Source organism: Apium graveolens, chromosome 11 (genome assembly GCF_009905375.1).
Source record: "Apium graveolens cultivar Ventura chromosome 11, ASM990537v1, whole genome shotgun sequence".
NCBI lineage: Eukaryota > Viridiplantae > Streptophyta > Magnoliopsida > Apiales > Apiaceae > Apium > Apium graveolens.
In genome coordinates this window covers 143,023,616-143,037,459 of record NC_133657.1, presented here as the reverse complement: position 1 = coordinate 143,037,459, position 13,844 = coordinate 143,023,616, and the positions used below count along the sequence as shown (strand labels likewise).

Here is a 13,844-nt window from a genome sequence, read left to right as displayed (position 1 = left end):
GAAGCTATTTCGGGCAGGTACTATTCGACCAGGATTTTACCTTGATTCCTGGTCGACAGTGTCAGGAAATATTCTGGTCGAACCAGTAAAATTTTTTTTTTTTTTTTTTCGAATAGGATTTCTTCCCTTTCGGTCAAGATTCTTACTTTCTGACCGAATTAACCTTCCTTCTAAGCCCTGGTCGAAGGATTTTCGAGCAGGAACATTTTGACCAGGATTTTTCTGTGTTTTCTCTTCGAAAGGTTCAAGAATACATATATATTTTTTGTATATCCTTGGATTCTCAATTCTGGGCTAAGACTTGGGCCCATTTTAACTGGGCCTATTCTCTAATTTGGCCTACCCTTTTTCCTGGGCTACAATAGAAAAAACCTTGGCCCATTTTCCTTGGTCCAACTAGTTTTTTGCAATTGGCCCATTGCTTTAACTGGGCTCCCTTCCCACTTCTTTTTTCTTAAACATCATTTGGGCCTCAACATGGCTTGATTTTTCTAAAATTAGGCCCTTTTCTGAGATGGGCTTTCATTTTCTAAGCCCAAATTCCAAATCCTTCTAGGGTTTTTCTGGATTCTTCCAGATTCTTCAAAAACTTTAATTTTCCTCTGATTTTTGCTAGAACTTCCTGGATTATTCCAGAACCTTCTAAGTTTTGGGCCCAAATGGGCTTTTTTAAGGCCCATTATCCTTCTTCCTTGGCTATATAAAGGTGGGGTGAGAGTTTTATTTCTTCACACCTCTCATTTCATTTTACAACTTCTCCTCATCCCTCCTCCAACTTTCTAGCCTTTCCTTTCTCAAATCCCTCCTTTAGTTTTCCAACCTCTCCTTCAGGCTTTTTCTAGCTTTCTAATCTTTCTAATGGCTGACAAGAATTCTGAGAGGGCGGCCAAAATTGCCTCGGCTTCAAAACGAGGTAAGGATATCGAGATCCGCTCTTCATATATGTCTTTAATTGATATGATTAATACTAGGGGGATGAATATCCCTCCACTGCACATCTCGACTCTTTTAATCACTGTAATACTTGGCATAACATAGATTTCAATAAACTAAATGCTCGTTATAACGTCCCTCCCCCCTTTAGACTAGTTCCAGTCTCTGGTGGTGACCGTACTTGCCACTGGAGGCCCGATACTCTTTTCATCTACACCGACGCCCTTAACGCTGGGCTTAGGTTCCCTTTCCATCCTTTTATCCCTCATCTTTTGGCTGACTTACAAATCAACCCGTGTCAGCTTCCTCCAAACGCCTGGAGGAATATTCTATGTTTTATGGTTTGTTGTCTTAGGGAGGGCTTTCCTCTTTCGGTAGCCGTTTTTAGGAAGGTCTTCCAATGTTACAATAGTTCTTCCAATATTTGTGGCTGGGTTTATGTCAAACAAAGGCCCAAAAGCAAACATATCTTTAATAGCGCCTCTATTCCTGATAATAATCCAAATTGGAGGAATAGTTTCGTTGGGTTACGTTGGGAGAATGGCGACTGGGGCACGCTCTTTCGATCTTCCTTTGGGAAGGTCAGTGATGGTAGCCTCAAATCCATTCACTTAACTCCTGAAGAAACTATTATTTATAATGGCCTTACTCAGGATGATGGTACGACCACCAGCTGGACTCTCTTAGAGGAGTTTTCCCTAATTCATGTGGGACTATCCTCTGTTTCTCAACAGGGTATTTTTCTTCCCTTCTCAATTTTACTTCATTTCATGCGTTATTAACTTCACTTATTTTGTCCTTTGTTTTGTTTCAGCTGCTAAGGAGATTAACGAGGACAACGTTCCTTTGGTTGAGGAGACAGCTAGGATGAAGAAAGCTCGGCTCGCAGGCCTAGACACCCGGGGAAAGGCGACAGAGCCTATCTTCTTGAGAAAGCACAAGGAGCCTATGGGGGAGGCTTCAACTGAAGGAGCTGAGGGCCATAATGCTCCTATCACTGCTGCTGCCCCTGCTGCTGCTGCTACAGGCGCCTTTCAGCCTCTCTGGGGATTCCGCCGAGGGGATACCGTGGTTGGTTCCACGAAGCATGCTTGGGATTGGTCCTACCATAGCGTGACCCCAAAGGACTTTACTGATGTGGTGGCCACCCCTGACCTTGAGAGGATTAAGCTCATGGGAGCCCAATCTCTGGCTTCGGTATGCCTTCTCTTTTTTAAACTTATTTCTCGTTCTTGTAGCACTTTCTTGCCTTATACTTTGTTAATTGTTTTGTTTCAGTCTAACGCCTACTTTCAAGGCGCTGTGAGGCAAGCCGAATCATGGAAGCGGGCTTCTGATAAGGCCGATAATGCCCTCAGGAGGCAGCAGAAGAAGTATGCTACCCTGGAGAAGAAGCTCAAGCGCAAGGAGGAAGAACTCGGAGAGTCTAACGCCGAGCTGGTGGTACTTCGGGCGGAGAAGGATAAAGCTATAGACAATTATCTGGACTCGGAGGAGTTTGCCCAATCCATGAGGATTAGGGATGATTCAGTCTTTCCCGAGTTTTTTAGGACTGGTTGGGACACGGCCCTTGGGACCGTGAACGAGGCTTGTCCTGATATTAACCCGGCGGACTACATCTGCCCTGACGATGAGGCTTTGCTACAGAGGTTTCGTACCCGAGTAGTTGTCTCGGATCATGTTCCTCAGGATCCACTTCTTCCTCCTCCCGAGTCTTTTTCCAGACCTGCTGAGGATGACAGCTCTTCCTCCTCCGAGACAACGGAGACATCTAGCGAGAGCGGAGAAGACGATGATATGGACGCCGAGGGCACCTCAGCTCCTTAGAGCTTTTTCAGCCCTGCGTGGCTTTTTTTATTTTCGAGACTTTATTTATCAAACTTTTGTAACATCTATCAGATCTATCTCATTTATCACCTTTTATGCTTTGCATCCATGCATTTGATTTTTATTTGTTAGGCCACAATCATACTTTGAAGAACTTATGAATTTCATAAAATTGTCTGGGATTCGTCCCTTACACAAGTCTTAATAAATTTCGTAATAAAACTAAAACATATAAATCCTAAGCAAGCAAAGCTTCAAGGTGCTTTTCAACCTACTCGCCATCCTGACGAGTGAGAATCGTACTTCGACCATCTTACACGTAGTAAACCTTCAGGTTTTGTGCGTGCCAGGTTCTCGGGACTTCAAAACCATCCATAGTCTCCAGCTTGTAGGTTCCTCTACCCTGAACGCTCTTGACTCTATACGGCCCTTCCCAATTTGGGGCAAGCTTTCCTTTCTGTCCGACACCAGAAGCCTCTATTTTTCTCAAGACTAGGTCACCTTGTTTGAAAAACCTCTCTTTAACCCTTAGGTTGTAGTAGAATGAAGCCTTTTTCTGATATTCTACTATCTTTGCGTGTGCTTTATCTCGTACTTCATCGATTAAATCCAGGGCTAACTTCTGCCCTTCCTCATTTTCTTTTTCATCAAAAGCCTGAATCCTTGGAGAAGAATGTGATATCTCCACGGGAACTACTGCTTCCGCCCCATATGCCAACATGAAAGGAGTTGCATCTGTCGTGACTCTACAGGTAGTCCTATAAGCCCATAATATGGGAAGTATCTCATCTACCCAATTATTTCTCGACTTTTCGATCCTCTTCTTTAGTCCATCCAGGATTATCCGATTTGCTACTTCCGCTTGCCCATTGGCTTGCGGGTGAGCCACAGAGGTGAATCGTAACTCAATTTCATTTTCTTCACAATACTTCTTGAATTCCTCATTGTTGAATTGCGTTCCATTGTCAGTGACGAGGATACGGGGAATTCCATATCGGCACATGATGTTTTCCCACAGGAATTGTGCAACCTGCTTAGTTGTGATTTTGGCCAAAGGTTTGGCTTCGATCCACTTGGTGAAATAATCAATGGCTACAATCAGAAACTTCCTTTGTGCTGTGGCCATAGGAAAAGGCCCTAGAATATCCATCCCCCACATAGCAAAGGGAATAGGTGAGTTGATAGAGGTCAGCATCTCGGGGGGTTGTCTGGCGACTGGTGCATGCTTCTGACAACGATCACACTTCTTTACATATTCTTTGGCATCAGCCATCATTTCTGGCCAATAGAAGCCTAAACGAGTTATCTTATGAGCCAAGGCCCTGCCCCCCAAGTGTTGCCCACAAATGCCTTCATGCACTTCCTCAAGAGCCAAGCGTGCCTCATCCGGCCTGAGACACCTCAAGTAAGGAACCACGAAAGATCTCTTATACAGAATCCCATCTATCAAGGAGTACCTTAGTGCTCGAACAGTTAACTTTCGTGCTTCAGTTGCATCGCTTGGCAACCATCCGGTTTGAATGTGAGCCTTAATGGGATCGATCCATGACGTCCCCAGGCCTATGGGAGCCACAAGCTTAACATCTATGCTTCGCGTCTTTAAAACACGAAAGTATACACTCCCTGAACTTTCTTCTATCTCAGATGAAGCAAACTTTGATAGCGCATCTGCCTTAACATTTTCTTCCCTTGGAATGTGCTCAACATGACATTCATTAAATTGGGTCATCACAGCCCTTACTAGGCGGACATATTTAGCCATTGTATCATCCCTTGCCTCAAATTCTCCCTTTACTTGGGATATGATCAGCTTTGAGTCTCCACGGACCTTTAAGTTTTTGACTCTAAGTGTCCCAGCTAGACCAAGGCCTGCTATCAGGGCTTCATACTCTGCCTCATTGTTTGTGGTTGGGAAGTCTAGCTTCATGGCATACTCAATTAAGAATCCATCAGGGCTTTGCAAAACCAACCCTGCTCCACTGGAATTTGTTTTTGATGCTCCATCAAAATAGAGAACCCAATATTCTTTCTCCTTGTCCCCATTGTCGACTCCCTTGTCTTGAGGTGTGGCATCTTCCTGCCCCCCGACTTCTTGGTTGGGTATGGTACATTCCACCACGAAGTCAGCTAGTGCCTGGGCTTTTATGGCTATACGTGGCTTATACTTGAGATCGAACTCTCCCAACTCTATTGCCCACTTAATTAGTCTCCCACTTGCCTTGGGACTGTGAATGATATTTCTCAGTGGCTGATTTGTTAGCACCTCAATCTGGTGAGCCTGAAAATAAGGACGCAGCTTTCTCGAAGCCATTACCAAGGCTAGAGCGAATTTCTCAATAGTTGAATAATTCAACTCAGCACCATGCAAGATTTTGCTGACATAGTATACGGGTTTCTGGACTTTCAGTTCCTCCTTAACCAACACCGCGCTCAAGGCGCTTTCTGAAACAGCCAAGTACAAGAATAAAACTTCACTCAGAACTGGCTTGGCCAATAACGGGGCCTGGCCCATATACTTCTTTAACTCTTCAAATGCCTTCTGATTTTCCTCACTCCATACAAAGTCTTTAATGTTCTTTAATGACTTGAAGAATGACAAGCACTTGTCTCCTGACTTGGAGATGAATCGTCCTAGCGCAGCAACCCTTCCTGTGAGTTTCTGAACATCCTTGACAGTTTTTGGGGGTTCCATGTCCAGGATTGCCTTTATTTTATCGGGGTTAGCCTCAATTCCCCTCTTTGAGACCATCAATCCCAAGAATTTTCCAGATCCTACTCCGAAAGCACACTTCGTGGGATTCAACATCATCTTGTGGTACCTCAGGACCTCAAAAGCTTCCCTCAAATGGGTTATATGATCAGTCTTTACTAGACTCTTGACTAGCATGTCATCAACATAGACTTCCATAGTCTTCCCAATAAGATCTTTAAAAATTTTATTCACCAACCTTTGATAGGTGGCTCCTGCATTCTTGAGACCAAACGCCATAACAAGATAACAATAAACACCAAAGTCAGTGATAAATGATACCTTTGGAATGTCATCCTTATGCATTTTGATCTGGTTGTATCCGCTAAATCCATCCATGAAACTCAGCATCTCATGTCCAGCGGTGGCATCAATCAAAGTATCAATTCTAGGCAGCGGAAAACAGTCTTTGGGACATGCATCATTCAGATCGGTGAAGTCTATACACATCCTCCACTTTCCATTAGCCTTCTTCACCATTACAGGGTTTGCTAACCACTCCGGAAATTGAATCTCCTCAATGAAACCAGCCTCTAAGAGCTTTTCCACTTCCTGCTTTATAGCCTCTTGTCTTTCCGGGGCAAAATTTCTTTTCTTTTGTTTTACTGTCTTCCGGCTTGGATCCACGTTTAACTTGTGGGTAATTAACCCCGGGTCTATGCCTGGCATATCAGCTGCTGACCATGCAAACACATCACTATTTTCTTGCAAAAATTTCACTAACTTCCCTCTAAGGGGCTCCTCTAATGTAGCTCCAATAAAAGTCATCCTCTCAGGATTCTTGGGATCTAAAGGAACCGAATCCAATTCTTCTGCTGGCCTTCCTCTATTCTCATCATTTTCTCGAACATCCATATCTTCAATAGGAAGAACCTGCCCCCCGACTCCATCTGCCCTCAAAGAGGCCACATAACAGCTTCTAGCCATTTTTTGATCTCCCCTCTCTTCTCCAATCCCGTTTCGGGTGGGAAACTTCATGACTGAATGGTAGGAAGAGGGGACTGCCTTGAAGGCATGTATCCCTGTTCTCCCCATGATAGCATTATAAGTTGAACTAGCCTTTACCACCACAAAATCCAGCATCTGCGTTGCTTGCCTTGGCTCCGTACCTATGGTGGTTGGTAATTTAATTATCCCTTCCACAGGACATTCTACTCCAGCAAATCCATATATCGGCATGTCGGTTGGTGTCAACTGGGAGTCGTTATACCCCATCCTTAGAAAGGTGTCGTGGAGCAAGATATCCACAGAAGCACCATTATCCACAAGGACCCTCTTAACCGGGCTATTTCCTATTATCGGCGTTATGACCAGCGGGTCGTCATGGGGAAACTTCACACCCTCTAGGTCGGAATCATCAAAAGCCAATGTTACTTCTGTCCTGGCCCTCTTCGGGGCTTCTCCAACAATATGCATAACCTCTCTAGTATATGCCTTTCTGGAATTTTTGGACAATCCAGCAGCAGTTGGACCTCCAAAGATCGTGTTTATCACAGGCCCTCGAGGTCTCGGCCCTCCATAAATGGTGTTTATAACTGGTCCTCTAGGTTGGGGATTCCGCCCCTGATCATCTTGGTCCCTCCTACGATCTTCAAAGTTCTTCCTTCCATTATTGTTTCTGTCTCCTCCATCTCCAGTATACTTGTTCAGCCTTCCTTTTCGAATCAAAAACTCAATTTCATCTTTCAACTGCCTACACTCATCGGTGTCATGACCAACATCTTTGTGAAACCTGCAATACTTGCCCTTATCTAGCTTGGCGGGATCAGCCTTCAAGGGCTTAGGCCAGCGAATATCTCTGTCTTTCTCAATCTCCATCAAAATCTGACTTCTGGGGGCATTCAGCTTAGCGTATTCAGTGAACTTTTGCCCAGGTCCTCCCTTCTTGGGGGTTGAATCAGGGTTTTGTTCAGTTCTAGGATACTTATCCTTAGCGATGTACTCCAAATCAGTTTTTCGTTTCTTGCCTCCAGTGGGCTCATTACTTACTACGGTCTTCCTCATACTCTCTTCAACCTTGATATACTTCCCTGCCCTCTCTTGGAGCTGCAACATGCTCTCAGGGGGTCGTTTGGCCAAAGACATCTTGAAAAACTCATCCCTAGTTCCTTGTTGCAGCGCTATCATGGCTACCTTATCATCAAGGTCTGGGACTTTTAAAGCCTCCTTTGTAAAACGATTTAGGTAATCTCTTAAGGATTCTTTAGCTCCCTGCACAAGACTCATAAGAGATGCTGAACTTTTCTCATGGACTCTTCCACTGATGAATTGCTTAATAAAAGCCTGACTTAATTCTCTGAACGATCCAATAGAGTTTGGGGGCAGGCGACTGTACCATCTTTGAGCCATACCCGACAGGGTTTGAGGGAAGGCCCGACACTTTATAGCATCATTCACGGGTTGCAGCAGCAGTGCATTAGAGAATGTCCTAACATGATTAGCGGGGTCTCCCGTGCCATCATAGGCTTTGATAGTGGGCATCTTAAATTTTCTTGAGATATGGGCATTCATTATCTCTTCTGTGAAGGGTGGAGTTGGATCATCAGGATCCCCAAGGGGAAGGAGATTGCTTGGATCAGTTCTTGGGACAGCAGCCCTTCTTCTTACCGGACCATCCAGGTCTATGATAGGAGGAGGATTTCTCCCCCTAGGAGGTATGTGGGGTCTGGTGGCTTGGTAAGCCTCCAAATCACGCCTCAGCCTTTGGATTTCAGCCTCATGAGCCCTGATCTTTTCCTGCACTTCTTGGGGATTCGCCCCTGGGGTGCTTTGGGGGCGTTGCCTTCCATCGGCCATTGGCTCTTTTCCAGGACGCCTCCTTCTCGGGGCCACTTCATCATCCGAAGATTCGGAGTCTCTCTCAGTGTATGGACCAGAAAATTCCCGATCCTCAGGGATAGGATCCAAACCTCGTATATAGGGGGGCGACCGCCCTCGTGCTTCGCTTCGCCCAGCATATCCACTTCCTCCAACCTCAGGGTGAAGGGGCATCCCATAAGGGGGGTTAGTAGTAACAATAGTTGAGTATTCATACCCGACGGGTCGAGAATTCACAGGTATATGTATTTGTTGAACTTGAGGATTCGTACCTTGAACAGTCGGGGGAGTTGTCCCTTGTGGCTGAGGATGAGTTGCCCCTGTCTGGGCTTCCCCCTGAGTAGATGCATAAGTTGAATGGGGAGGAACCTCCACGGTTGATGAAATCACCTGGGTTGTCCCTGATGGTGTTCCCTCCTCCAGAGTGCTGGTTGTTCTCCGTGTTCTCGCCATGGTTGTTGTTGCGTAATTCCCACAGACGGCGCCAAATGTTATGGATTAAAACTACTATATATTATTGCTGTATTTAATACTAAGGAACGTGAGCTCCAAGGCTCGATTTGACTGCTCTTGTGTTTCGTGACTCAATCTGCCTTAACAAGATGCCTACGTACCTTGCTGATTGCCAAGGATCAAGTCAAAAAACGTAGTTCTGATTTGTGGGGTGAGGCCCCTTATATAGATGCGGGAGTCCTTGAATTGGACTTGGTATAGGAGGCTTGGAGGATAAGCCTCTGAATTAGGATAGACTTAGGAGTCCTAGGAAGTAGGAAGTTGATTCCTTATCCTTTCAGGTCCCCTTGAGGCTAATCTCTAAGGATTTATATCCTCATCGGGACTCTTTTCAACATCTGATTTCTCCCTTATTAATTAATTACGAAATTAATTAATAATCAGGGCTTTTTGGGCCTCTTTTATTCCACCAGGCCTAATCTGGTCCGTCAGACTTAACCTTTCTGGTCTGAATATTATACATCTTATTATTATTGGGCCTAGCAGCCCATTAATTATAAAATCAGGACTTATTTATCCCTATCAGCTGAGAGGAGTAGTATGCTTGTCATATAAATAGAGGTAAACTCAAATAAGAGACTATTTATAATCATATAAACATGTGGAATAACAAAGAAAAATAAGCAATACCTGAAGGTGAGTCCTCAAGTGGAAGTGATGATAGTGGAGGAATAAACAACGCATCAGGTTGCTTTCACAAGCTAGTTAGCAGCAAAGAATCTACAGTAGAAGCTGCTTGAATGGATAGTTGATCAACATCAGGATTGTTGTAGCATCAGGATTTGATTTGTCAAAATAATGAATTAGGCTAGCATCAGTACTTTGAACTGATGGTTCTTGTGGGGCCTGGGGAATATGAGCTGCTTCAGCAAGAATTGGTGAAGGTTATTGTGTACTCTCCTCAAACATCAGATCATTAATAATTGCATCCACCTTTGACAATACATCCTGATGAGCCCTCTTTTTTGCAGCGGTTATTCAGAGTAAGCAAGAAGATCACCTTGAGCAAAATCAAAAATAATTTGTGCAGCCTCTTTGTCTGTATCTTCCCTTTGAGAAGATGGTTCTTGTGTGACTGGATATGTTTCAGTTGCTAAATCCCTTTGAGACTTAGGTTCTTGTGCACTAACATCCATAACAGAGGACTGAGCCTCTTTCTTCTTTTTGATGAACCTAACCACATCTTCAGCTTTTCTTTTCAACTTGCTCTTGTCAGTTTTCATGGGCTCAGCAGTTTCTTTGATCACTGGAAACTTTTTGATCAGAGCACTAGCATCAGTAGTTGGCTCCTTAATTTCAGTTATGTCAACAGAGTCATCAGGAATTGCAACTGTTGATTTCTTTATCTTCATCCTTGGCCCAATGGGCATATGATCATCAGAGTTAGAATCATCTTGCATGATCAGCCTTCTTTTTCAAACTGGAAAGCATTCTTCTTTCTTCTCACTTTCACTCAGTGAGGCATGTTGAGCTCTTTGTTCAGTTTGAATAGATTTCTTAACCAGCCTTTACTTTAGTACAACTGATGTCTTTTGGGAGACATCAGAGGAGGCTAATTTAGGAGATGGATTGAAGTTCTGTTTAGGAGAAGGAATGCTTGGGTTAGAAACAAGGTGGGTAGTGTCTTGTTCCACAGCATCAGGAAATTTTACAGAGGTGCCAATATCAGGATTTGCAGGCACTTGTGAAGGAGTAGGTCTATTTCTCAATAGAAATTGCCTGACCTCCTGAGGCAGGAAAGGAGGTCCTGAAAACTTATTCTTTTCATCTCTTTTAATATGATCAGTGATAGCCTTCTCAGAAATTTGAAATACAGGAAGCAATTCATCATTTGCAAATTCAGCATTAGGGCATAGAAAATTAAAAATCAATTGAAGAAATCTAGTATACCATATTACTCTTGATGTATCTATTCTCCTAGCAATTATGAATTGAAGAATGGTGTTACCATAGTCAAAATTACCTGAATAGAGAAGAGAGTACCCAATTTTCAGAAAAATAGAAGGAAAAGCATCAAACTTTGTTGTCTTGTTCAAGAAACATCTGCTGATGCAGTCAAAGAAGAAATTTCATTCTCTCTTCAATTTTGTCCTTATCAATTTGCCAATTGTTTTTATATCACCTTTATCAGAGTTCTGAGCATATCAAAGAGCTGCTCAGTTGCATAATTATCAGGAGCACCAACACAAGCAGGCAACCTCAATGCTTGAACCAGAACATCAGCATCAACCTCATACCTGCGTTCCTTATATTCAAAAGAGAACGCATTATTTATTTTATTAACTAGAGTTGTATCCCATACCTGCATTATAGCCCTGTATGATACCTTAGTAGGATTTATGAGAACATATCCAATTGGACATTGGAGTAAGAAATCCTATATATCATGAAAAGATTGAGGAAACTGCTGATGTGTAAGCGGAGCCAAGTAGTTATTGGTTCCAAAAGTATTGCTATGAATAATAGTGGTTTGGATGAAGAAGGGTGAAATCTCAGAAGATGACATGATGTTTGTGGGCGTTGAAGAAAAGTATTCGTTAGATGTGAATTGTAACACCCCCGACTTAAAAACAAATATTATATAGAATGAATGGAATAAATATTCTGACTATATGTTACTTGACATCTGTGTTCGATGTTTACATGCAATGAAATTTGTGAATTTTAATTTTCATATATCTAAAATAAAATATAGATAATTTTGATATTTTTCTAGCAATTTATATGTCATTACATGATTTTATAAACGATTTATAGATTTAATTACTTCTTTTTCAAATTAGATATTAATTATTTTGAATAATTGGGAATCGCCCAACTTCTAATGGTTTTTATGTTTTCACCACCAAGAAGTTTTGGGAAAACTCATTTCTACCTTAATTTAATTATTTTGAGCATTTTCCGTGTTTTGACTTTTTCAATCCGGAGTACGGTTTTACCCATACGGTTCCCAGTACAATTTTATGATTTGATTTCATTTCGGAAAACCGATAAAGCGGATATTTTGATATATGAGATATTTTGATTAAAATCATATCTTATCTTTTCGTAGTACGTGCAATCCTATCTTATCTTTTCACCGTACGTGCAATCTTATCTTATCTTTTCGCAGTACATGCAATCCTATATTATCTTTTCGCAGTACGTGCAATCCTATCTTATCTTTTCGCAGTACGTGCAATCCTATCTTATCTTTTCGTAGTACGTGCAATCCTATCTTATCTTTTCGCAGTACGTGCAATCCTATCTTATCTTTTCGCAGTATATGCAATCCTATCTTATCTTTTCGAAGTACATGCAATCATATCTTATCTTTTCGCAGTACGTGCAATCTTATCTTATCTTTCTGTATCTATAAATAGCCCTTACAGTACCTTGTTAAGAAAAAAAAGAAAAACAAAGTATAAAAATCTTATAATTACCCAGAGAAAATGCGTATATTCATAGTATTCTTCATAATCAAATGAGGATTTGAAGGTGTTATCGAACTTCAATTTTAGCATGCAAGTAGTCGAATCGAAGCTCGTGACAAATATAATCAAGTTTTAGCAACCATATCACTATAGATTCAAGTGGATGAAAGATCGATAGTAAAATCAATTCGAAGTTCGAGATTCATAGAGAATAAATTAAGCGGTGCACGGAAAGTATATACAGTACTATTTCACTGTTGATGTTTTGATCGTTAAATGATGATTGATTTGATTTGACTGATGATTCACTAATGAAAAATGAGTATTCCTGCACTAATACTTGATGAACTGATGATGATGCTTCCTTTTTGGAAGTAAGCTAAACCAATTATTTAGCTAGCCGGGATCCCAACTTAATGAATTGATGAACCTATCATGCTTGGATACTCTTTTTTAATCTTGTGAGAACTGTTGTGATGAACTCTTAATGATTGTGATAAGCTTTTGATGATTCTCTTATTTAAAGTTGTTTTATTTTAGTTTATGATTTGAAACTCTGGTTTCTAGATAAACCTCAGTTGAAATGTACGACATATGCTTATTAAGCTTTATGAGCTCACTCCTTTATGTCACTAACTCTCACAGGAAAGAGTTTCGGAGAATGATGTTTAGGAAAGGATAAAAATGTGATGAATTAAGGTTTTATTGGATGGCGGGAAGCATATAGTGTTATAATGAATAAAGTTGGTGTAATAGACTTATGTTTGCACCCCGTTAGGATCTTATGAGGTATCGTACCTTTTTGGGAAATTTGAGATTGTTGTACGAACTTTATGTTATTAAATAAGTTTTAGATTTTATAAGCATTTATTGAGTTGTTTAGTTTAGTTGGCTTTCTCGGATCGGGTTTCTGAGGTCATCCTGAGGTCGGGGGCGTCACATGAATAGTGAGGCTGTGTGTATTATGATATGTGTCACAGAGGTTCTTGTGCAAATATAAGTTTGCAAGGTTTATTTGTATATAACACACTCGGAGAAGGAAGCTTAGTGAATTAGACTTCTGATAGAGGACAATTACTGAAGAATAGGAGTGGAAAGTGGAGTAATGTGCGGAATTAGCAACAAAGGACGCACTGCTCTTTTAATATATTGATGTATGACTTTGTTCAACAGTTTATCCACTTTTAAACAATAATTAAGAAGACAATCACTTTTCAGCATTAAACAATTCAGAAATCATTTTTCAATAATATTTTAAATTAAAACATGTTGACCTGTCATCAGTATTTGGTAACCTCTTATCTATTAGGATTTGACATCGTCAGGATTTGTCGATTCAAATTCATCAGTGTTTGTCAAAACAACTCAAGCTTATCAGAAAAACCATAATTTTAATCTCAAGAATCATTAAAACATACATGTTAATAGTGTGATTTAGAGATTAATATGCTACAATTAAGAACAAGCACATGCATACACAACTAAGGAATATAGCTTAGGTCTTGTAAGCAAAACAAACAAAAGTTCATTAATGGTTCAAGAGAGTACATTTCATTAAATTTTTAATTACATGCATAGGTGATTACAAGAAA

At 41.4% G+C, this 13,844-nt stretch overlaps 1 protein-coding gene across 2 annotated transcripts; it reads left to right on the top strand.

Annotated features, from left to right (window-relative positions):
- Window positions 1-723: 723 nt before the first annotated feature.
- Window positions 724-2,887, top strand: LOC141698340 (uncharacterized). 2 transcript variants are annotated; one of them, XM_074503027.1, is made up of 3 exons: window positions 724-913; window positions 1,748-2,130; window positions 2,212-2,885. In XM_074503027.1, exons 1-3 carry the CDS (start codon window positions 859-861, stop codon window positions 2,758-2,760), a joined length of 987 nt encoding a protein of 328 aa, XP_074359128.1. In that variant the 5' UTR covers window positions 724-858; the 3' UTR covers window positions 2,761-2,885. The 2 variants fall into 2 exon arrangements, with proteins under 2 accessions (XP_074359128.1, XP_074359127.1); XM_074503026.1 differs by lacking the exon at window positions 724-913 and adding an exon at window positions 987-1,668 and having other exon boundaries at window positions 2,212-2,887.
- The last annotated feature ends 10,957 nt before the right edge of the window (window positions 2,888-13,844 follow it).

Excerpts from the sequence above, each read along its gene's own strand:
- LOC141698340 (XM_074503026.1), top strand. The coding sequence starts at position 1,272 with ATGGTTTGTTGTCTTAGGGAGGGCTTTCCTCTTTCGGTAGCCGTTTTT. Across the intron at positions 1,669-1,747 it reads ATCCTCTGTTTCTCAACAGG|CTGCTAAGGAGATTAACGAG; the intron begins GTATTTTTCTTC and ends GTTTTGTTTCAG. Across the intron at positions 2,131-2,211 it reads GAGCCCAATCTCTGGCTTCG|TCTAACGCCTACTTTCAAGG; the intron begins GTATGCCTTCTC and ends GTTTTGTTTCAG.